Below are 25,105 nucleotides of genomic sequence, written 5' to 3'. Positions count from 1 at the left end.
TGTTGATCAGGGGAGCTACCTCTAGAACCTGTTAGCTGTTGATCAGGGAAGCTGCCTCTAGAACCTGTTAGCTGTTGATCAGGGGAGCTACCTCTATAACCTGTTAGCTGTTGATCAGGGAAGCTGCCTCTAGAACCTGTTAGCTGTTGATCAGGAAGCTGCCTCTAGAACCTGTTAGCTGTTGATCAGGGGAGCTACCTCTATAACCTGTTAGCTGTTGATCAGGGGAGCTACCTCTAGAACCTGTTAGCTGTTGATCAGGGGAGCTACCTCTAGAACCTGTTAGCTGTTGATCAGGGGAGCTACCTCTAGAAGCTGTTAGCTGTTGATCAGGGAAGCTGCCTCTAGAAGCTGTTAGCTGTTGATCAGGGGAGCTACCTCTAGAACCTGTTAGCTGTTGATCAGGGAAGCTGCCTCTAGAACCTGTTAGCTGTTGATCAGGGAAGCTGCCTCTAGAACCTGTTAGCTGTTGATCAGGGAGCTACCTCTAGAACCTGTTAGCTGTTGATCAGGGAGCTACCTCTAGAACCTGTTAGCTGTTGATCAGGGGAGCTAGCTCTAGAACCTGTTAGCTGTTGATCAGGGAGCTACCTCTAGAACCTGTTAGCTGTTGATCAGGGAGCTACCTCTAGAACCTGTTAGCTGTTGATCAGGGAGCTACCTCTAGAACCTGTTAGCTGTTGATCAGGGAGCTAGCTCTAGAACCTGTTAGCTGTTGATCAGGGAGCTACCTCTAGAACCTGTTAGCTGTTGATCAGGGAGCTACCTCTAGAACCTGTTAGCTGTTGATCAGGGGAGCTACCTCTAGAACCTGTTAGCTGTTGATCAGGGAGCTACCTCTAGAACCTGTTAGCTGTTGATCAGGGGAGCTGCCTCTAGAAGCTGTTAGCTGTTGATTAGGGGAGCTACCTCTAGAACCTGTTAGCTGTTGATCAGGGGAGCTGCCTCTAGAAGCTGTTAGCTGTTGATCAGGGGAGCTGCCTCTAGAAGCTGTTAGCTGTTGATCAGGGAGCTACCTCTAGAACCTGTTAGCTGTTGATCAGGGAAGCTACCTCTAGAACCTGTTAGCTGTTGATCAGGGGAGCTACCTCTAGAACCTGTTAGCTGTTGATCAGGGGAGCTACCTCTAGAAGCTGTTAGCTGTTGATCAGGGAAGTTACCTCTAGAACCTGTTAGCTGTTGATCAGGGGAGCTACCTCTAGAACCTGTTAGCTGTTGATCAGGTTAGCTACCTCTAGAACCTGTTAGCTGTTGATCAGGTTAGCTACCTCTAGAACCTGTTAGCTGTTGATCAGGGGAGCTACCTCTAGAACCTGTTAGCTGTTGATCAGGGGAGCTACCTCTAGAACCTGTTAGCTGTTGATCAGGTTAGCTACCTCTAGAACCTGTTAGCTGTTGATCAGGTTAGCTACCTCTAGAACCTGTTAGCTGTTGATCAGGGGAGCTGCCTCTAGAACCTGTTAGCTGTTGATCAGGTTAGCTACCTCTAGAACCTGTTAGCTGTTGATCAGGGGAGCTACCTCTAGAACCTGTTAGCTGTTGATCAGGGGAGCTGCCTCTAGAACCTGTTAGCTGTTGATCAGGGGAGCTACCTCTAGAACCTGTTAGCTGTTGATCAGGGGAGCTGCCTCTAGAACCTGTTAGCTGTTGATCAGGGGAGCTACCTCTAGAACCTGTTAGCTGTTGATCAGGGGTGCTACCTCTAGAACCTGTTAGCTGTTGATCAGGGGAGCTACCTCTAGAACCTGTTAGCTGTTGATCAGGGGAGCTGCCTCTAGAAGCTGTTAGCTGTTGATCAGGGGAGCTGCCTCTAGAAGCTGTTAGCTGTTGATCAGGGGAGCTGCCTCTAGAAGCTGTTAGCTGTTGATCAGGGAGCTACCTCTAGAACCTGTTAGCTGTTGATCAGGGAAGCTACCTCTAGAACCTGTTAGCTGTTGATCAGGGGAGCTACCTCTAGAACCTGTTAGCTGTTGATCAGGGGAGCTACCTCTAGAACCTGTTAGCTGTTGATCAGGGGAGCTACCTCTAGAAGCTGTTAGCTGTTGATCAGGGAAGCTGCCTCTAGAAGCTGTTAGCTGTTGATCAGGGAAGCTACCTCTAGAACCTGTTAGCTGTTGATCAGGGGAGCTACCTCTAGAACCTGTTAGCTGTTGATCAGGGAAGCTGCCTCTAGAACCTGTTAGCTGTTGATCAGGGGAGCTACCTCTATAACCTGTTAGCTGTTGATCAGGGAAGCTGCCTCTAGAACCTGTTAGCTGTTGATCAGGGAAGCTGCCTCTAGAACCTGTTAGCTGTTGATCAGGGGAGCTACCTCTATAACCTGTTAGCTGTTGATCAGGGGAGCTACCTCTAGAACCTGTTAGCTGTTGATCAGGGGAGCTACCTCTAGAACCTGTTAGCTGTTGATCAGGGGAGCTACCTCTAGAAGCTGTTAGCTGTTGATCAGGGAAGCTGCCTCTAGAAGCTGTTAGCTGTTGATCAGGGGAGCTACCTCTAGAACCTGTTAGCTGTTGATCAGGGAAGCTGCCTCTAGAACCTGTTAGCTGTTGATCAGGGAAGCTGCCTCTAGAACCTGTTAGCTGTTGATCAGGGGAGCTACCTCTAGAACCTGTTAGCTGTTGATCAGGGAGCTACCTCTAGAACCTGTTAGCTGTTGATCAGGGGAGCTAGCTTTAGAACCTGTTAGCTGTTGATCAGGGGAGCTACCTCTAGAACCTGTTAGCTGTTGATCAGGGGAGCTACCTCTAGAACCTGTTAGCTGTTGATCAGGGGAGCTACCTCTAGAACCTGTTAGCTGTTGATCAGGGGAGCTACCTCTAGTACCTGTTAGCTGTTGATCAGGGGAGCTAGCTCTAGAACCTGTTAGCTGTTGATCAGGGGAGCTACCTCTAGAACCTGTTAGCTGTTGATCAGGGGAGCTAGCTCTATAACCTGTTAGCTGTTGATCAGGGGAGCTACCTCTAGAAGCTGTTAGCTGTTGATCAGGGAAGCTGCCTCTAGAAGCTGTTAGCTGTTGATCAGGGGAGCTACCTCTAGAACCTGTTAGCTGTTGATCAGGGAAGCTGCCTCTAGAACCTGTTAGCTGTTGATCAGGGAAGCTGCCTCTAGAACCTGTTAGCTGTTGATCAGGGAGCTACCTCTAGAACCTGTTAGCTGTTGATCAGGGGAGCTAGCTCTAGAACCTGTTAGCTGTTGATCAGGGGAGCTACCTCTAGAACCTGTTAGCTGTTGATCAGGGGAGCTACCTCTAGAACCTGTTAGCTGTTGATCAGGGGAGCTACCTCTAGAAGCTGTTAGCTGTTGATCAGGGAAGCTGCCTCTAGAAGCTGTTAGCTGTTGATCAGGGGAGCTACCTCTAGAACCTGTTAGCTGTTGATCAGGGGAGCTACCTCTAGAAGCTGTTAGCTGTTGATCAGGGAAGCTGCCTCTAGAAGCTGTTAGCTGTTGATCAGGGGAGCTACCTCTAGAACCTGTTAGCTGTTGATCAGGGGAGCTACCTCTAGAACCTGTTAGCTGTTGATCAGGGGAGCTACCTCTAGAAGCTGTTAGCTGTTGATCAGGGAAGCTGCCTCTAGAAGCTGTTAGCTGTTGATCAGGGGAGCTACCTCTAGAACCTGTTAGCTGTTGATCAGGGGAGCTACCTCTAGAAGCTGTTAGCTGTTGATCAGGGAAGCTGCCTCTAGAAGCTGTTAGCTGTTGATCAGGGGAGCTACCTCTAGAACCTGTTAGCTGTTGATCAGGGGAGCTACCTCTAGAACCTGTTAGCTGTTGATCAGGGGAGCTACCTCTAGAAGCTGTTAGCTGTTGATCAGGGGAGCTACCTCTAGAACCTGTTAGCTGTTGATCAGGGGAGCTACCTCTAGAACCTGTTAGCTGTTGATCAGGGGAGCTAGCTCTATAACCTGTTAGCTGTTGATCAGGGAGCTACCTCTAGAACCTGTTAGCTGTTGATCAGGGGAGCTACCTCTAGAACCTGTTAGCTGTTGATCAGGGGAGCTAGCTCTATAACCTGTTAGCTGTTGATCAGGGAAGTTACCTCTAGAACCTGTTAGCTGTTGATCAGGGGAGCGACCTCTAGAACCTGTTAGCTGTTGATCAGGGAAGCTACCTCTAGAACCTGTTAGCTGTTGATCAGGGGAGCTACCTCTAGAACCTGTTAGCTGTTGATCAGGGAAGCTACCTCTAGAACCTGTTAGCTGTTGATCAGGGAAGTTACTAGAACCTGTTAGCTGTTGATCAGGGGAGCTACCTCTAGAACCTGTTAGCTGTTGATCAGGGGAGCTACCTCCAGAACCTGTTAGCTGTTGATTAGGGAAGCTACCTCTAGAACCTGTTAGCTGTTGATCAGGGAAGCTACCTCGAGAACCTGTTAGCTGTTGATCAGGGGAGCTACTACCTCTAGAACCTGTTAGCTGTTGATCAGGGAAGCTACCTCTAGAACCTGTTAGCTGTTGATCAGGGAGCTACCTCTAGAACCTGTTAGCTGTTGATCAGGGGAGCTAGCTCTAGAACCTGTTAGCTGTTGATCAGGGGAGCTACCTCTAGAACCTGTTAGCTGTTGATCAGGGGAGCTACCTCTAGAACCTGTTAGCTGTTGATCAGGGGAGCTACCTCTAGAAGCTGTTAGCTGTTGATCAGGGAAGCTGCCTCTAGAAGCTGTTAGCTGTTGATCAGGGGAGCTACCTCTAGAACCTGTTAGCTGTTGATCAGGGAAGCTACCTCTAGAACCTGTTAGCTGTTGATCAGGGAAGTTACTAGAACCTGTTAGCTGTTGATCAGGGAAGCTACCTCGAGAACCTGTTAGCTGTTGATCAGGGGAGCTACTACCTCTAGAACCTGTTAGCTGTTGATCAGGGAAGCTACCTCTAGAACCTGTTAGCTGTTGATCAGGGAGCTACCTCTAGAACCTGTTAGCTGTTGATCAGGGGAGCTACCTCTAGAACCTGTTAGCTGTTGATCAGGGAAGCTACCTCTAGAACCTGTTAGCTGTTGATCAGGGAGCTACCTCTAGAACCTGTTAGCTGTTGATCAGGGAGCTACCTCTAGAAGCTGTTAGCTGTTGATCAGGAGAGCTAGTGCTGTTAGCTGTAGTAGTCTAGTATTGTTAGCTGTAGTAGTCTAGTACTGTTAGCTGTAGTAGTCTAGTACTGTTAGCTGTAGTAGTCTAGTACTGTTAGCTGTAGTAGTCTAGTGCTGTTAGCTGTAGTAGTCTAGTACTGTTAGCTGTAGTAGTCTAGTAACCTAGTACTGTTAGCTGTAGTAGTCTAGTAACCTAGTACTGTTAGCTGTAGTAGTCTAGTACTGTTAGCTGTAGTAGTCTAGTACTGTTAGCTGTAGTAATCTAGTACTGTTAGCTGTAGTAGTCTAGTACTGTTAGCTGTAGTAGTCTAGTACTGCTAGCTGTAGTACTCTAGTACTGTTAGCTGTAGTAGTCTAGTGCTGTTAGCTGTAGTAGTCTAGTACTGTTAGCTGTAGTAACCTAGTACTGTTAGCTGTAGTAGTCCAGTACTGTTAGCTGTAGTAACCTAGTACTGTTAGCTGTAGTAGTCTAGTACTGTTAGCTGTAGTAGTCTAGTACTGTTAGCTGTAGTGACCTAGTACTGTTAGCTGTAGTAGTCTAGTACTGTTAGCTGTAGTAGTCTAGTATTGTTAGCTGTAGTAGTCTAGTACTGTTAGCTGTAGTAGTCTAGTACTGTTAGCTGTAGTGACCTAGTACTGTTAGCTGTAGTACTCTAGTACTGTTAGCTGTAGTAGTCTAGTACTGTTAGCTGTAGTAGTCTAGTACTGTTAGCTGTAGTAGTCTAGTAACCTAGTACTGTTAGCTGTAGTAGTCTAGTAACCTAGTACTGTTAGCTGTAGTAGTCTAGTACCGTTAGCTGTAGTAGTCTAGTGCTGTTAGCTGTAGTAACCAAGTACTGTTAGCTGTAGTAACCGAGTACTGTTAGCTATAGTACTCTAGTACTGTTAGCTGTAGTAACCTAGTACTGTTAGCTGTAGTACTCTAGTACTGTTAGCTGTAGTACTCTAGTACTGTTAGCTGTAGTAGTCTAGTAACCTAGTACTGTTAGCTGTAGTAGTCTAGTACCGTTAGCTGTAGTAGTCTAGTACCGTTAGCTGTAGTAGTCTAGTACTGTTAGCTGTAGTAGTCTAGTACCGTTAGCTGTAGTAGTCTAGTACCGTTAGCTGTAGTAGTCTAGTACCGTTAGCTGTAGTAGTCTAGTACTGTTAGCTATAGTACTCTAGTACTGTTAGCTGTAGTAACCTAGTACTGTTAGCTGTAGTACTCTAGTACTGTTAGCTGTAGTACTCTAGTACTGTTAGCTGTAGTAGTCTAGTAACCTAGTACTGTTAGCTGTAGTAGTCTAGTACCGTTAGCTGTAGTAGTCTAGTACCGTTAGCTGTAGTAGGCTAGTAACTGTTAGCTGTAGTAGTCTAGTACTGTTAGCTGTAGTAACCTAGTAACTGTTAGCTGTAGTAACCTAGTACTGTTAGCTGTAGTAGTCTAGTACTGTTAGCTGTAGTAACCTAGTAGCTTTGTACTGTTAGCTGTAGTAGTCTAGTACTGTTAGCTGTAGTAGTCTAGTACTGTTAGCCATAGTAACCTAGTAGCTTTGTAATGTTAGCTGTAGTAACCTAGTACTGTTAGCTGTAGTAGTCTAGTACTGTTAGCTGTAGTAGTCTAGTACTGTTAGCTGTAGTAGTCTAGTATTGTTAGCTGTAGTAGTCTAGTACTGTTAGCTGTAGTACTCTAGTACTGTTAGCTGTAGTAGTCTAGTACTGTTAGCTGTAGTAGTCTAGTACTGTTAGCTGTAGTAGTCTAGTAACCTAGTACTGTTAGCTGTAGTAGTCTAGTAACCTAGTACTGTTAGCTGTAGTAGTCTAGTACCGTTAGCTGTAGTAGTCTAGTGCTGTTAGCTGTAGTAACCAAGTACTGTTAGCTGTAGTAACCGAGTACTGTTAGCTATAGTACTCTAGTACTGTTAGCTGTAGTAACCTAGTACTGTTAGCTGTAGTACTCTAGTACTGTTAGCTGTAGTAGTCTAGTAACCTAGTACTGTTAGCTGTAGTAGTCTAGTACCGTTAGCTGTAGTAGTCTAGTACCGTTAGCTGTAGTAGTCTAGTACTGTTAGCTGTAGTAGTCTAGTACCGTTAGCTGTAGTAGTCTAGTACCGTTAGCTGTAGTAGTCTAGTACCGTTAGCTGTAGTAGTCTAGTACTGTTAGCTATAGTACTCTAGTACTGTTAGCTGTAGTAACCTAGTACTGTTAGCTGTAGTACTCTAGTACTGTTAGCTGTAGTACTCTAGTACTGTTAGCTGTAGTAGTCTAGTAACCTAGTACTGTTAGCTGTAGTAGTCTAGTACCGTTAGCTGTAGTAGTCTAGTACCGTTAGCTGTAGTAGTCTAGTAACTGTTAGCTGTAGTAGTCTAGTACTGTTAGCTGTAGTAACCTAGTAACTGTTAGCTGTAGTAACCTAGTACTGTTAGCTGTAGTAGTCTAGTACTGTTAGCTGTAGTAACCTAGTAGCTTTGTACTGTTAGCTGTAGTAGTCTAGTACTGTTAGCCATAGTAACCTAGTAGCTTTGTAATGTTAGCTGTAGTAACCTAGTACTGTTAGCTGTAGTAGTCTAGTACTGTTAGCTGTAGTAGTCTAGTACTGTTAGCTGTAGTAGTCTAGTATTGTTAGCTGTAGTAGTCTAGTACTGTTAGCTGTAGTAGTCTAGTACTGTTAGCTGTAGTAGTCTAGTACTGTTAGCTGTAGTAGTCTAGTAACCTAGTACTGTTAGCTGTAGTAGTCTAGTAACCTAGTACTGTTAGCTGTAGTAGTCTAGTACCGTTAGCTGTAGTAGTCTAGTGCTGTTAGCTGTAGTAACCAAGTACTGTTAGCTGTAGTAACCGAGTACTGTTAGCTATAGTACTCTAGTACTGTTAGCTGTAGTAACCTAGTACTGTTAGCTGTAGTACTCTAGTACTGTTAGCTGTAGTACTCTAGTACTGTTAGCTGTAGTAGTCTAGTAACCTAGTACTGTTAGCTGTAGTAGTCTAGTACCGTTAGCTGTAGTAGTCTAGTACCGTTAGCTGTAGTAGTCTAGTACTGTTAGCTGTAGTAGTCTAGTACCGTTAGCTGTAGTAGTCTAGTACCGTTAGCTGTAGTAGTCTAGTACCGTTAGCTGTAGTAGTCTAGTACTGTTAGCTATAGTACTCTAGTACTGTTAGCTGTAGTAACCTAGTACTGTTAGCTGTAGTACTCTAGTACTGTTAGCTGTAGTACTCTAGTACTGTTAGCTGTAGTAGTCTAGTAACCTAGTACTGTTAGCTGTAGTAGTCTAGTACCGTTAGCTGTAGTAGTCTAGTACCGTTAGCTGTAGTAGGCTAGTAACTGTTAGCTGTAGTAGTCTAGTACTGTTAGCTGTAGTAACCTAGTAACTGTTAGCTGTAGTAACCTAGTACTGTTAGCTGTAGTAGTCTAGTACTGTTAGCTGTAGTAACCTAGTAGCTTTGTACTGTTAGCTGTAGTAGTCTAGTACTGTTAGCTGTAGTAGTCTAGTACTGTTAGCCATAGTAACCTAGTAGCTTTGTAATGTTAGCTGTAGTAACCTAGTACTGTTAGCTGTAGTAGTCTAGTACTGTTAGCTGTAGTAGTCTAGTACTGTTAGCTGTAGTAGTCTAGTATTGTTAGCTGTAGTAGTCTAGTACTGTTAGCTGTAGTACTCTAGTACTGTTAGCTGTAGTAGTCTAGTACTGTTAGCTGTAGTAGTCTAGTACTGTTAGCTGTAGTAGTCTAGTAACCTAGTACTGTTAGCTGTAGTAGTCTAGTAACCTAGTACTGTTAGCTGTAGTAGTCTAGTACCGTTAGCTGTAGTAGTCTAGTGCTGTTAGCTGTAGTAACCAAGTACTGTTAGCTGTAGTAACCGAGTACTGTTAGCTATAGTACTCTAGTACTGTTAGCTGTAGTAACCTAGTACTGTTAGCTGTAGTACTCTAGTACTGTTAGCTGTAGTAGTCTAGTAACCTAGTACTGTTAGCTGTAGTAGTCTAGTACCGTTAGCTGTAGTAGTCTAGTACCGTTAGCTGTAGTAGTCTAGTACTGTTAGCTGTAGTAGTCTAGTACCGTTAGCTGTAGTAGTCTAGTACCGTTAGCTGTAGTAGTCTAGTACCGTTAGCTGTAGTAGTCTAGTACTGTTAGCTATAGTACTCTAGTACTGTTAGCTGTAGTAACCTAGTACTGTTAGCTGTAGTACTCTAGTACTGTTAGCTGTAGTACTCTAGTACTGTTAGCTGTAGTAGTCTAGTAACCTAGTACTGTTAGCTGTAGTAGTCTAGTACCGTTAGCTGTAGTAGTCTAGTACCGTTAGCTGTAGTAGTCTAGTAACTGTTAGCTGTAGTAGTCTAGTACTGTTAGCTGTAGTAACCTAGTAACTGTTAGCTGTAGTAACCTAGTACTGTTAGCTGTAGTAGTCTAGTACTGTTAGCTGTAGTAACCTAGTAGCTTTGTACTGTTAGCTGTAGTAGTCTAGTACTGTTAGCCATAGTAACCTAGTAGCTTTGTAATGTTAGCTGTAGTAACCTAGTACTGTTAGCTGTAGTAGTCTAGTACTGTTAGCTGTAGTAGTCTAGTACTGTTAGCTGTAGTAGTCTAGTATTGTTAGCTGTAGTAGTCTAGTACTGTTAGCTGTAGTAGTCTAGTACTGTTAGCTGTAGTAGTCTAGTATTGTTAGCTGTAGTAGTCTAGTACTGTTAGCTGTAGTAGTCTAGTACTGTTAGCTGTAGTAGTCTAGTACTGTTAGCTGTAGTAACCTAGTACTGTTAGCTGTAGTAGTCTAGTACTGTTAGCTGTAGTAGTCTAGTACTGTTAGCTGTAGTAACCTAGTACTGTTAGCTGTAGTAGTCTAGTACTGTTAGCTGTAGTAGTCTCGTACTGTTAGCTGTAGTAGTCTAGTACTGTTAGCTGTAGTAGTCTAGTACTGTTAGCTGTAGTAGTCTAGTACTGTTAGCTGTAGTAACCTAGTACTGTTAGCTGTAGTAGTCTAGTACTGTTAGCTGTAGTAACCTAGTACTGTTAGCTGTAGTAGTCTCGTACTGTTAGCTGTAGTAGTCTAGTAACCTAGTACTGTTAGCTGTAGTAGTCTAGTACCGTTAGCTGTAGTAGTCTAGTACCGTTAGCTGTAGTAGTCTAGTACTGTTAGCTGTAGTAGTCTAGTACCGTTAGCTGTAGTAGTCTCCGTTAGCTGTAGTAGTCTAGTACCGTTAGCTGTAGTAGTCTAGTACTGTTAGCTATAGTATCTAGTACTGTTAGCTGTAGTAACCTAGTACTGTTAGCTGTAGTACTCTAGTACTGTTAGCTGTAGTACTCTAGTACTGTTAGCTGTAGTAGTCTAGTAACCTAGTACTGTTAGCTGTAGTAGTCTAGTACCGTTAGCTGTTAGTCTAGTACCGTTAGCTGTAGTGTAGTCTCTAGTAACTGTTAGCTGTAGTAGTCTAGTACTGTTAGCTGTAGTAACCTAGTAACTGTTAGCTGTAGTAACCTAGTACTGTTAGCTGTAGTAGTCTAGTACTGTTAGCTGTAGTAACCTAGTAGCTTTGTACTGTTAGCTGTAGTAGTCTAGTACTGTTAGCCATAGTAACCTAGTAGCTTTGTAATGTTAGCTGTAGTAACCTAGTACTGTTAGCTGTAGTAGTCTAGTACTGTTAGCTGTAGTAGTCTAGTACTGTTAGCTGTAGTAGTCTAGTATTGTTAGCTGTAGTAGTCTAGTACTTTAGCTGTAGTAGTCTGTAGTTAGTGTAGTAGTCTAGTATTGTTAGCTGTAGTAGTCTAGTACTGTTAGCTGTAGTAGTCTAGTACTGTTAGCTGTAGTAGTCTAGTACTGTTAGCTGTAGTAACCTAGTACTGTTAGCTGTAGTAGTCTAGTACTGTTAGCTGTAGTAGTCTAGTACTGTTAGCTGTAGTAACCTAGTACTGTTAGCTGTAGTAGTCTAGTACTGTTAGCTGTAGTAGTCTCGTACTGTTAGCTGTAGTAGTCTAGTACTGTTAGCTGTAGTAGTCTTACTGTTAGCTGTAGTAGTCTAGTACTGTTAGCTGTAGTCTCCTAGTACTGTTAGCTGTAGTAGTCTAGTACTGTTAGCTGTAGTAACCTAGTACTGTTAGCTGTAGTAGTCTCTACTGTTAGCTGTCCTAACAGTGTTATACTCGTATGTTAGCTGCCCCTTACTACATTGGATAATAAAGACTCTCCTCTCCTCTCCTCTCCTCTCCTCTCCTCTCCTCTCCTCTCCTCTCCTCTCCTCTCCTCTCCTCTCCTCTCCTCTCTTCTCTTCTCCTCTGCCGCCCCATCTCCTCTCCTTCCTCTCCTCTCCTCTCCTCTCCTCTGCCCCCCATCTCCTCCTCTCTCTCCTCTCCTCTGCCCCCATCTCCTCTCTCTCCTCTCCTCTCCTCTCCTCTCCTATCTATGGTCCTCCTCTCCTCTCCTCTCCTCTCCTCTCCTCTGCCCCCCATCTCCTCTCCTCTCCTCTCCTCTCCACTCCTCTCTCTCCTCTCCTCTCCTCTAGGTGCCCCCCTCCCCCCACTACACCTTCCAGCGTTACCCAGGCATCTTCAACTCCTCCACAGCCGACAGTTTCCTCCAGTCAAAGGTCAGCAACATCTTCTCTGGTCGTCTCACGGCGTTGGAACTCTTCGACATCCTCGACCACTACGCCCAGAACTGCGACGCCGTTGTGGGAAACGAAGAGGTCATGACCCAACTCAAGGATGCCAAATTTGACCTTTTATTGGTCGACCCCAACGAGATGTGTGGGTTCGTGATCGCTCACATCCTCGGCGTTCCCTACGCCGTCTTTTCCACGGGCCTATGGTACCCAGCGGAGGTCGGGGCTCCTGCCCCTCTCTCGTACGTCCCAGAGTTCAACTCTCTCCTCACCGATCGGATGTCTCTAGTCCAGAGGATAACCAACACGGTGGTGTACCTGGTATCCCGGTTCGGTGTCCAGTACCTGGTGTTACCTAAGTACGAGCGCATCATGAGGAAGCACGGCGTGGAGCCGCGGGTGGCCATGCAGGATCTGGTTCAGGGGAGCAGGCTGTGGATGTTGTCTACTGATCTGGCCCTGGAGTTTCCGAGGCCCACTCTACCACATGTTGTCTATGTAGGGGGGGTACTGACCAAACCTGCCAGCCCGTTACCTCAGGTTAGTATACACACACACACACACACAAACCTGTTTTTTGTGTGTACTAACCTCAACATTGTTGGTCTCCTCCAGTGTTATATCTATGGTTGTACTCCTCCAGTATTATATCTATGGTTGGTCTCCTCCAGTGTTATATCTATGGTTGGTCTCCTCCAGTATTATATCTATGGTTGGTCTCCTCCAGTATTATATCTATGGTTGGTCTCCTCCAGTATTATATCTATGGTTGGTCTCCTCCAGTATTATATCTATGGTTAGTCTCCTCCAGTATTATATATATGGTTGGTCTCCTCCAGTATTATATATATGGTTGGTCTCCTCCAGTATTATATCTATGGTTGGTCTCCTCCGGTGTTATATCTATGGTTGGTCTCCTCCAGTGTTATATCTATGGTTGGTCTCCTCCAGTATTATATCTATGGTTGGTCTCCTCCAGTGTTATATCTATGGTTGGTCTCCTCCAGTGTTAGTCTCCTCCAGTGTTATATCTATGGTTGGTCTCCTCCAGTGTTATATCTATGGTTGGTCTCCTCCAGTGTTATATCTATGGTTGGTCTCCTCCAGTGTTATATCTATGGTTGGTCTCCTCCAGTGTTATATCTATGGTTGGTCTCCTCCAGTATTATATCTATGGTTGGTCTCCTCCAGTATTATATATATGGTTGGTCTCCTCCAGTGTTGGTCTCCTCCAGTGTTATATCTATGGTTGGTCTCCTCCAGTGTTATATCTATGGTTGGTCTCCTCCAGTATTATATATATGGTTGGTCTCCTCCAGTGTTATATCTATGGTTGGTCTCCTCCAGTGTTATATCTATGGTTGGTCTCCTCCAGTATTATATCTATGGTTGGTCTCCTCCAGTGTTATATCTATGGTTGGTCTCCTCCAGTATTATATATATGGTTGGTCTCCTCCAGTATTATATCTATGGTTGGTCTCCTCCAGTATTATATATATGGTTGGTCTCCTCCAGTATTATATATATGGTTGGTCTCCTCCAGTATTATATCTATGGTTGGTCTCCTCCAGTATTATATATATGGTTGGTCTCCAGTATTATATCTATGGTTGGTCTCCTCCAGTGTTGGTCTCCTCCAGTGTTATATCTATGGTTGGTCTCCTCCAGTATTATATATATGGTTGGTCTCCTCCGGTGTTATATCTATGGTTGGTCTCCTCCAGTATTATATCTATGGTTGGTCTCCTCCAGTGTTGGTTTCCTCCAGTGTTGGTCTCCTCCGGTGTTATATCTATGGTTGGTCTCCTCCAGTATTATATCTATGGTTGGTCTCCTCCAGTATTATATCTATGGTTGGTCTCCTCCAGTGTTGGTTTCCTCCAGTGTTGGGTCTCCTCCGGTGTTATATCTATGGTTGGTCTCCTCCAGTATTATATCTATGGTTGGTGTCCTCCAGTGTTGGTTTCCTCCAGTGTTGGTCTCCTCCGGTGTTATATCTATGGTTGGTCTCCTCCAGTATTATATCTATGGTTGGTCTCCTCCAGTATTATATCTATGGTTGGTCTCCTCCAGTGTTGGTTTCCTCCAGTGTTGGTCTCCTCCAGTGTTATATCTATGGTTGGTTCTCCTCCAGTATTATATCTATGGTTGGTCTCCTCCAGTGTTATATCTATGGTTGGTCTCCTCCAGTATTATATCTATGGTTGGTTCTCCTCCAGTGTTATATCTATGGTTGGTCTCCTCCAGTATTATATCTATGGTTGGTTCTCCTCCAGTGTTATATCTATGGTTGGTCTCCTCCAGTATTATATCTATGGTTGGTTCTCCTCCAGTATTATATCTATGGTTGGTCTCCTCCAGTATTATATCTATGGTTGGTTCTCCTCCAGTGTTATATCTATGGTTGGTCTCCTCCGGTGTTATATCTATGGTTGGTCTCCTCCAGTGTTATATCTATGGTTGGTCTCCTCCAGTGTTATATCTATGGTTGGTCTCCTCCAGTGTTATATCTATGGTTGGGTCTCCTCCAGTATTATATCTATGGTTGGTCTCCTCCAGTGTTATATCTATGGTTGATCTCCTCCAGTATTATATCTATGGTTGGTCTCCTCCAGTATTATATCTATGGTTGGTCTCCTCCAGTGTTATATCTATGGTTGGTCTCCTCCAGTGTTAGTCTCCTCCAGTGTTATATCTATGGTTGGTCTCCTCCAGTGTTATATCTATGGTTGGTCTCCTCCAGTGTTATATCTATGGTTGGTCTCCTCCAGTGTTATATCTATGGTTGGTCTCCTCCGGTGTTATATCTATGGTTGATCTCCTCCAGTGTTATATCTATGGTTGGTCTCCTCCAGTGTTATATCTATGGTTGGTCTCCTCCAGTAGTATATCTATGGTTGGTCTCCTCCAGTGTTATATCTATGGTTGATCTCCTCCAGTATTATATCTATGGTTGGTCTCCTCCAGTGTTATATCTATGGTTGATCTCCTCCAGTGTTATATCTATGGTTGGTCTCCTCCAGTATTATATCTATGGTTGGTCTCCTCCAGTGTTATATCTATGGTTGGTCTCCTCCAGTGTTGGTCTCCTCCAGTATTATATCTATGGTTGGTCTCCTCCAGTGTTATATCTATGGTTGGTCTCCTCCAGTATTATATCTATGGTTGGTCTCCTCCAGTGTTATATCTATGGTTGGTCTCCTCCAGTATTATATCTATGGTTAGTCTCCTCCAGTATTATATCTATGGTTGGTCTCCTCCAGTGTTATATCTATGGTTGGTCTCCTCCAGTATTATATCTATGGTTGGTCTCCTCCAGTATTATATCTATGGTTGGTCTCCTCCAGTATTATATCTATGGTTGGTCTCCTCCAGTGTTGGTCTCCTCCAGTGTTATATCTATGGTTGGTCTCCTCCAGTGTTATATCTATGGTTGGTCTCCTCCAGTGTTATATCTATGGTTGGTCTCCTCCAGTAGTATATCTATGGTTGGTCTCCTCCAGTGTTATATCTATGGTTGGTCTCCTCCAGTATTATATCTATGGTTAGTCTCCTCCAGTATTATATCTATGGTTGGTCTCCTCCAGTGTTGGTCTCCTCCAGTGTTATATCTATGGTTGGTCTCCTCCAGTGTTATATCTATGGTTGGTCTCCTCCAGTGTTATATCTATGGTTGGTCTCCTCCAGTAGTATATCTATGGTTGGTCTCCTCCAGTGTTATATCTATGGTTGGTCTCCTCCAGTATTATATCTATGGTTGGTCTCCTCCAGTATTATATCTATGGTTGGTCTCCTCCAGTATTATATCTATGGTTGGTCTCCTCCAGTATTATATCTATGGTTGGTCTCCTCCAGTATTATATCTATGGTTGGTCTCCTCCAGTATTATATCTATGGTTGGTCTCCTCCAGTATTATATCTATGGTTGGTCTCCTCCAGTATTATATCTATGGTTGGTCTCCTCCAGTATTATATCTATGGTTGGTCTCCTCCAGTATTATATCTATGGTTGGTCTCCTCCAGTATTATATCTATGGTTGGTCTCCTCCAGTATTATATCTATGGTTAGTCTCCTCCAGTATTATATATATGGTTGGTCTCCTCCAGTATTATATATATGGTTGGTCTCCTCCAGTGTTATATCTATGGTTGGTCTCCTCCAGTATTATATCTATGGTTGGTCTCCTCCGGTGTTATATCTATGGTTGGTCTCCTCCAGTGTTATATCTATGGTTGGTCTCCTCCAGTATTATATCTATGGTTGGTCTCCTCCAGTGTTATATCTATGGTTGGTCTCCTCCAGTGTTAGTCTCCTCCAGTGTTATATCTATGGTTGGTCTCCTCCAGTGTTATATCTATGGTTGGTCTCCTCCGGTGTTATATCTATGGTTGATCTCCTCCAGTGTTATATCTATGGTTGGTCTCCTCCAGTGTTATATCTATGGTTGGTCTCCTCCAGTATTATATCTATGGTTGGTCTCCTCCAGTATTATATCTATGGTTGGTCTCCTCCAGTGTTATATCTATGGTTGGTCTCCTCCAGTATTATATCTATGGTTGATCTCCTCCAGTGTTATATCTATGGTTGGTCTCCTCCAGTATTATATCTATGGTTGGTCTCCTCCAGTATTATATCTATGGTTGGTCTCCTCCAGTATTATATCTATGTTTGGTCTCCTCCAGTGTTGGTCTCCTCCAGTGTTATATCTATGGTTGGTCTCCTCCAGTGTTATATCTATGGTTGGTCTCCTCCAGTGTTATATCTATGGTTGGTCTCCAGTGTTGGTCTCCTCCAGTATTATATCTATGGTTGGTCTCCTCCAGTGTTATATCTATGGTTGGTCTCCTCCAGTGTTGGTCTCCTCCAGTGTTATATCTATGGTTGGTCTCCTCCAGTGTTGGTCTCCTCCAGTATTATATCTATGGTTGGTCTAACCAGACACCTAGGTGTTTGTAGTTGTCCACATATTCTAGGTCAGAACCGTCCAGGGTAGTGATGCTGGACGGGCGGGCAGGTGTGGGCAGCGATTGGTTGAAGAGCGTGCATTTAGTTTTACTAGTGTTTAGGAGCAGCTGGAGGCCACGGAAGGAGAGTTGTATGGCATTGAAGCTCGTCTGGAGGTTAGTTAACACAGTGTCTAAAGAAGGGCCAGAAGTATACAGAATGGTGTCGTCTGGAGGTTAGTTAACACAGTGTCTAAAGAGGGGCCAGAAGTATACAGAATGGTGTCGTCTGCGTCGAGGTGGATCAGTGAGATCCTGGTTGAAGACAGCAGAGGTGTATTTGGAGGACAGGTTGGTCAGGATGATATCTTTGAGGGTGCCCGTGTTTATGGATTTAGGGTTGTACCTGGTTGGTTCCATGATCATTTGTGTGAGATTGATGGCTTAGATTGTAGTTTGGCCGGGGTGTTAAGCATATCCCAGTTTAGGTCACCTAACAGTACAAACTCTGAAGATAATTGGGGGGGAATGAACTCATATATGGTGTCCAGGGCACAGCTGGGGGCTGAGGGGGGTCTCTAACAAGTGGCTGTAGTGAGATACTCTGCAGATAAATGGGGGGATTTTTAAAAGTGGAGGCTCGAATTGTTTGGGAACAGACCTGGTTAGTAGACAGAACTCTGCAGGCCTGTCTCTGCAGTAGATTGGGAACAGACCTGGTTAGTAGACAGAACTCTGCAGGCCTGTCTCTGCAGTAGATTGGGAACAGACCTGGTTAGTAAACAGAACTCTGCAGGCCTGTCTCTGCAGTAGATTGGGAACAGACCTGGTTAGTAGACAGAACTCTGCAGGCCTGTCTCTACAGTAGATTGGGAACAGACCTGGTTAGTAGACAGAACTCTGCAGGCCTGTCTCTGCAGTAGATTGGGAACAGACCTGGTTAGTAGACAGAACTCAGACCTGGTTAGTAGACAGAACTCTGCAGGTCTGTCTCTGCAGTAGATTGGGAACAGACCTGGTTAGTAAACAGAACTCTGCAGGCCTGTCTCTGCAGTAGATTGGGAACAGACCTGGTTAGTAGACAGAACTCTGCAGGCCTGTCTCTGCAGTAGATTGGGAACAGACCTGGTTAGTAGACAGAACTCTGCAGGCCTGTCTCTGCAGTAGATTGGGAACAGACCTGGTTAGTAGACAGAACTCTGCAGGCCTGTCTCTGCAGTAGATTGGGCACAGACCTGGTTAGTAGACAGAACTCTGCAGGCCTGTCTCTGCAGTAGATTGGGAACAGACCTGGTTAGTAGACAGAACTCTGCAGGCCTGTCTCTGCAGTAGATTGGGAACAGACCTGGTTAGTAGACAGAACTCTGCAGGCCTGTCTCTGCAGTAGATTGGGAACAGACCTGGTTAGTAGACAGAACTCTGCAGGCCTGTCTCTGCAGTAGATTGGGCACAGACCTGGTTAGTAGACAGAACTCTGCAGGCCTGTCTCTGCAGTAGATTGGGAACAGACCTGGTTAGTAGACAGAACTCTGCAGGCCTGTCTCTGCAGTAGATTGGGCACAGACCTGGTTAGTAGACAGAACTCTGCAGGCCTGTCTCTGCAGTAGATTGGGAACAGACCTGGTTAGTAGACAGAACTCTGCAGGCCTGTCTCTGCAGTAGATTGGGAACAGACCTGGTTAGTAGACAGAACTCTGCAGGCCTGTCTCTGCAGTAGATTGGGAACAGACCTGGTTAGTAGACAGAACTCTGCAGGCCTGTCTCTGCAGTAGATTGGGAACAGACCTGGTTAGTAGACAGAACTCTGCAGGCCTGTCTCTGCAGTAGATTGGGAACAGACCTGGTTAGTAGACAGAACTCTGCAGGCCTGTCTCTGCAGTAGATTGGGCACAGACCTGGTTAGTAAACAGAACTCTGCAGGCCTGTCTCTGCAGTAGATTGGGCACAGACCTGGTTAGTAGACAGAACTCTGCAGGCCTGTCTCTGCAGTAGATTGGGAACAGACCTGGTTAGTAGACAGAACTCTGCAGGCCTGTCTCTGCAGTAGATTGGGAACAGACCTGGTTAGTAGACAGAACTCTGCAGGCCTGTCTCTGCAGTAGATTGGGAACAGACCTGGTTAGTAGACAGAACTCTGCAGGCCTGTCTCTGCAGTAGATTGGGAACAGACCTGGTTAGTAGACAGAACTCTGCAGGCCTGTCTCTGCAATAGATTGGGAACAGACCTGGTTAGTAGACAGAACTCTGCAGGCCTGCCTCTGCAGTAGATTGGGAACAGACCTGGTTAGTAGACAGAACTCTGCAGGCCTGCCTCTGCAGTAGATTGGGCACAGACCTGGTTAGTAGACAGAACTCTGCAGGCCTGCCTCTGCAGTAGATTGGGCACAGACCTGGTTAGTAGACAGAACTCAGACCTGGTTAGTAGACAGAACTCTGCAGGTTGTCTCTGCAGTAGATTGGGCACAGACCTGGTTAGTAGACAGAACTCTGCAGGCCTGCCTCTGCAGTAGATTGGGAACAGACCTGGTTAGTAGACAGAACTCTGCAGGCCTGTCTCTGCAGTAGATTGGGAACAGACCTGGTTAGTAGACAGAACTCTGCAGGCCTGTCTCTGCAGTAGATTGGGAACAGACCTGGTTAGTAGACAGAACTCTGCAGGCCTGTCTCTGCAGTAGATTGGGAACAGACCTGGTTAGTAGACAGAACTCTGCAGGCCTGTCTCTGCAGTAGATTGGGAACAGACCTGGTTAGTAGACAGAACTCTGCAGGCCTGTCTCTGCAGTAGATTGGGAACAGACCTGGTTAGTAGACAGAACTCTGCAGGCCTGTCTCTGCAGTAGATTGGGAACAGACCTGGTTAGTAGATAGAACTCTGCAGGCCTGTCTCTGCAGTGGATTGGGAACAGACCTGGTTAGTAAACAGAACTCTGCAGGCCTGTCTCTGCAGTAGATTGGGAACAGACCTGGTTAGTAGACAGAACTCTGCAGGCCTGTCTCTGCAGTAGATTGGGAACAGACCTGGTTAGTAGACAGAACTCTGCAGGCCTGTCTCTGCAGTAGATTGGGAACAGACCTGGTTAGTAGACAGAACTCTGCAGGCCTGTCTCTGCAGTAGATTGGGAACAGACCTGGTTAGTAGACAGAACTCTGCAGGCCTGTCTCTGCAGTAGATTGGGAACAGACCTAGTTAGTAGACAGAACTCTGCAGGCCTGTCTCTACAGTAGATTGCAACTCCACCTCCTTTGTCAGTTCTATGTTGAAGTTGGGGATGGAATTTTCAGAATGTTTGTGGCCTATCCAGGAATCAGACATGGCTAGGACATCAGGGTTGGCGGAGTGTGCTAAAGCAGTGAGTAAAACAAACTTAGGGAGGATGCTTCTGATGTTCACATGCATGAAATAAGAACTGGTCATCTAGGAGCAGATTTCTGGGTGTGGTAGAATAGATTCAGGGCATAACGTACAGGCAAGGGTATGGTAGGATGTGAGTACAGTGGAGGTAAACCTATGCATTGAGTGACGATGAGAGAGCTATTGTCTCTAGAAACATCATTTAAACCAGGTGAGGTCATCGCATGTGTGGGAGGTGGAGCTAAAGGCTTAGCTAAGTCTTATTGAGCAGGGCTAGAGGCTCTACAGTGAAACAAGGCAATGATTACTAACCAGAACAGCAATGGTCTCTTGATGCGTCAAATTAACGTAGGTGATGTCTCCGCGTGTGTGGGACGAAAGAGCGGCAGGAATCCGGTGTGGTAGAGAGAAGCAGTCCGATATGCTCTGGGTTGGTATCGAGCTGTGCAGACTGGCAGGTGATTGTCCGAGCTAAGGCTGGCTGATGCCGGGGGGAAAAAAGGCGATGACTGCTAGCCGTGGCTAACAAAGACTAGTAGCTAGTTAGCTGGCTAGAGGACCGCTAGCCGTGGCTAACAAAAACTAGTAGCTAGTTAGCTGGCTAGAGGACCGCTAGCCGTGGCTAACAAAGACTAGTAGCTAGTTAGCTGGCTAGAGGACCGCTAGCCATGGCTAACAAAGACTAGTAGCTAGTTAGCTGGCTAGAGGACCGCTAGCCGTGGCTAACAAAGACTAGTAGCTAGTTAGCTGGCTAGAGGACCGCTAGCCGTGGCTAACAAAAACTAGTAGCTAGTTAGCTGGCTAGAGGACCGCTAGCCGTGGCTAACAAAGACTAGCAGCTAGTTAGCTGGCTAGAGGACCGCTAGCCATGGCTAACAAAGACTAGCAGCTAGTTAGCTGGCTAGAGGACCGCTAGCCGTGGCTAACAAAGACTAGTAGCTAGTTAGCTGGCTAGAGGACCGCTAGCCGTGGCTAACAAAGACTAGTAGCTAGTTAGCTGGCTAGAGGACCGCTAGCCGTGGCTAACAAAGACTAGTAGCTAGTTAGCTGGCTAGAGGACCGCTAGCCGTGGCTAACAAAGACTAGTAGCTAGTTAGCTGGCTAGAGGACCGCTAGCCGTGGCTAACAAAGACTAGTAGCTAGTTAGCTGGCTAGAGGACCGCTAGCCATGGCTAACAAAGACTAGTAGCTAGTTAGCTGGCTAGAGGACCGCTAGCCATGGCTAACAAAGACTACTAGTAGCTAGTTAGCTGGCTAGAGGACCGCTAGCCATGGCTAACAAAGACTACTAGTAGCTAGTTAGCTGGCTAGAGGACCGCTAGCCATGGCTAACAAAGACTAGTAGCTAGTTAGCTGGCTAGAGGACCGCTAGCCATGGCTAACAAAGACTACTAGTAGCTAGTTAGCTGGCTAGAGGACCGCTAGCCATGGCTAACAAAGACTAGTAGCTAGTTAGCTGGCTAGAGGACCGCTAGCCGTGGCTGGCTGATGCCGGGGGAAAAAAAGGCGATGACTGCTAGCCATGGCTAACAAAGACTAGTAGCTAGTTAGCTGGCTAGAGGACCGCTAGCCGTGGCTAACAAAAACTAGTAGCTGGTGAGCTCCTGATGGAAGTTCCAGGTATAAGGAATAGACATAGCAGATCCGTACCACATTGGGTGAGGTGGGTTGCAGGAAAGTATATTTAGTTCGTAGATAGAAAGAGAGATTAAGATATATCCGAAAAAGTTCAGCTATTTACAAGGGATAAGATAAAGACAGATATACACGTCCTACTGCGCTGCCATCTTGGGGGGGGGGGGATTGTCCAGGAAGTAAGTCTAAAAGGGATGAATTTGTTGTTGCCTAATGTTTTTTTGGTAACACAGTTGGTTCAGTGTTGGTCCAGTGAAAGTGCAGGGTTTCCACAATACAATATTTCTTAAAACCTCTTTGGGCTGAGATCCCGCTAACGGGATATGACAACAGCCAGTGAAAGTGCAGGGCGCCAAATTCAAACAACAGAAACCTCGTCATTTAAATTCCTCAAAACATACAAGTATTTTACACCATTTTAAAGATACACTTCTTGTTAATCCCACCCCAGTGTCCGATTTCAAAAAGGCTTTACGACGATAGCACACCAAACGATTATGTTAGGTGAGTATAGGGGATTCTAGTGGGGGATATAGGGGATTCTAGTGGGGGATATAGGGGATTCTAGTGGGGGATATAGGGGATTCTAGTGGGGGATATAGGGGATTCTAGGGGGGATATAGGGGTTTCTAGTGGGGGATATAGGGGATATAGGGGTTTCTAGTGGGGGATATAGGGGATTCTAGTGGGGGATATAGGGGATTCTAGTGGGGGATATAGGGGATTCTAGTGGGGGATATAGGGGATTCTAGTGGGGGATATAGGGGATTCTAGTGGGGGGATATAGGGGATTCTAGTGGGGGATATAGGGGGATTCTAGTGGGGGATATAGGGGATTCTATGGGGGATATAGGGGATTCTAGTGGGGGATATAGGGGATTCTAGTGGGGGATATAGGGAATTCTAGTGGGGAATATAGGAAGCACACAGCAGGACATTGTTCTCTGTTGAGATCATTTCCTTTTGAATTTCTAGCCAGAAGTAAAATATTACTATTTTGACTAATTTAATAGAGTGGGTTAGGCTCTGTATCAAATTAGCATACCCCCTGAGTGTCTTCCCTGTTTCACACCTGGTAGTGTGGTGGATGGGACTACCAGCTCTCTGTAACCTAGAGGGCAACCAGTGGGTCCATCTCCTCTATACCACCCACCTGGTAGTGTGGTGGATGGGACTACCAGCTCTCTGTAACCTAGAGGGCAACCAGTGGGTCCATCTCCTCTATACCACCCACCTGGTAGTGTGGTGGATGGGACTACCAGCTCTCTGTAACCTAGAGGGCAACCAGTGGGTCCATCTCCTCTATACCACCCACCTGGTAGTGTGGTGGATGGGACTACCAGCTCTCTGTAACCTAGAGGACAACCAGTGGGTCCATCTCCTCTATACCACCCACCTGGTAGTGTGGTGGATGGGACTACCAGCTCTCTGTAACCTAGAGGGCAACCAGTGGGTCCATCTCCTCTATACCACCCACCTGGTAGTGTGGTGGATGGGACTACCAGCTCTCTGTAACCTAGAGGACAACCAGTGGGTCCATCTCCTCTATACCACCCACCTGGTAGTGTGGTGGATGGGACTACCAGCTCTCTGTAACCTATTTCTTGTAGGATGACAATGTCTGTATTTCTGATTTCTTTGGTGATGTCCAGGTTCCTGCTCTTTGGACCAAAATGCAGATGACCTCAGGCTTTGGAAATTTCAGGATGAGATGGTGAAGGCTTTGTGTTCCATAAAGTGTCCAATGTTGTTAGTCGTATGGTTTGGCCTCGGACCAGTAAGTGTGATCAAAGCCTTCTGAGCATCTCTCTCGCTCTCTCCCTCTGTGTGTCTCTCTCTCTCCCGCTCTCTCTCTATCTCTCTCTCTCTCTCTCTCTGTCTCTCTCTGTCTCTCTCTGTCTCTCTCTGTCTCTCTCTGTCTCTCTCTGTGTCTCTCTCCCTCTGTGTGTCTCTCTCTCTCCCTCTGCGTCTCTCTCTCTCTCTCTCTCTCTCTCTCTCTCTCTCTCTCTCTCTCTCTCTCTCTCTCTCTCTCTGTCTCTCTGTCTCTCTCTCTGTCTCTCTCTCTCTCTCTCTCTCTGTCTCTCTCTGTCTCTCTCTCTCTCTCTCTCTCTCTCTCTCTGTCTCTCTCTCTCTCTCTCTCTGTCTCTCTCTCTCTCTCTCTCTCCCCTTGTTTGGTGAGGCAGGTATCCTAGTGGTTAGAGTGTTGGGCCAGTAACCGAAAGGTTGCTAAATTGAATCCCTGTCTTTCTGCCCCTGAACAAGGCAGTTAACCCACTGTTTCTAGGGCCATCAATGTAAATAAGAATTTGTTCTTAACTGACTTGCCTAGTTAAATAAAGGTACAATTAAATAATAAATAAATCAAGGTGAAAAGTCTCACAACCCCAAAGCTCTCTATGATTGATCTGGTTGGTTTGGCCCCTGCCGAGCGGGGTTGGGAAATGGTTCGGCGGTCTGCTCGCGGGGTTGGGGTCAGCTGGCGGGGTTGGGGTCAGCTCGCGGGGTTGGGGTCAGCTGGCGGGGTTGGGGTCAGCTCTGGGGGAGAGGGGTCAGCTCCAGTGTGGAGGTCATGTGGCTCTAGCCAATAAGAAGGCATTGTTCTGGCTCTAGCCAATAAGAAGGCATTGTGTGGAGTGGAATGTGGCTCTAGCCAATAAGAAGGCATTGTTCTGGCCGTGGGGTCGAGGGTCACGGTGGAAAAGAGGACCATTGTAACACAACAATCTCTCCGCCCCCATTTCTCTCTCTCTCTCTCTCCCCCTCTTTCTCTATTTCTCTCTCTCTCTCTCTGGGCCTGTGATACAAACACACGTACAGGGTCTGTGTTGTGGAGACACTAGGAACAGTGTGTCCTAGGTTTATAGCCCGTGCCATCCCCAGAGTTCACACACACACACACACACACACACACACACACACACACACACACACACACACACACACACACACACACACACACACACACACACACACACACACTGCCTAGAGACCATCTCTCCTCCCCTCTCATCCCTCTCTCCTTCTCTCCCCCTGTCTTCACATCATTCCCTCCCTCCCAGTCACCCAAATGAGGCCTTTTCAGGCCAGACTGTACAATGGCAGACATTCAGCTCGGCTGTTAGCATGCTAGGCTAATGTTTGGTGAGCTTGGCAGTTAGCGTGCTAGGCTAATGTTTGGTGAGCTAGGCAGTTAGCATGCTACGCTAATGTTTGGTGAGCTAGGCTGTTAGCGTGCTAGGCTAATGTTTTTACACTCCATTGAGTGTGTCACTGGGCTCAGTGTTCTGGCACAATGTGTCTTAATGTGACATATGCAATGCATTATTAACCAACACAGGACACTATTGTTCCCTATTACCAGGCTAGCTAACTGGCTACAGCATATCATGCTAACAGCTAAACACAGTTAGCCATCATGCTAACATTTCTAACGGCTAAGGAGCTTTGATAACAGGATATGTAATGAGACACAGTTAACCATCATGCTAACATTTCCATCGGCTAAAGAGCTTTGATAACAGGATACGTAA

General features: G+C 45.9%; 1 protein-coding gene across 1 annotated transcript in view; it reads left to right on the top strand.

The window, feature by feature from the left end:
* The window catches only part of ugt8 (UDP glycosyltransferase 8), a 116,219-nt gene that overhangs the window by 46,040 nt on the left and 45,074 nt on the right, over positions 1–25,105 (top strand). Inside the window, exon 3 of the mRNA XM_052514666.1 lies at positions 11,546–12,184. Within this exon, the coding sequence (XP_052370626.1) occupies positions 11,546–12,184 (639 nt within the window). The remainder of the gene's footprint in view (positions 1–11,545; positions 12,185–25,105) is intronic.

The sequence above is a fragment of the Oncorhynchus keta genome, unplaced genomic scaffold, assembly GCF_023373465.1.
Source record: "Oncorhynchus keta strain PuntledgeMale-10-30-2019 unplaced genomic scaffold, Oket_V2 Un_scaffold_1880_pilon_pilon, whole genome shotgun sequence".
Classification (NCBI taxonomy): Eukaryota; Metazoa; Chordata; class Actinopteri; order Salmoniformes; family Salmonidae; genus Oncorhynchus; species Oncorhynchus keta.
The sequence above is the reverse complement of the archived record's forward strand: the minus strand, read 5'-3'. Positions and strand labels throughout refer to the sequence as shown.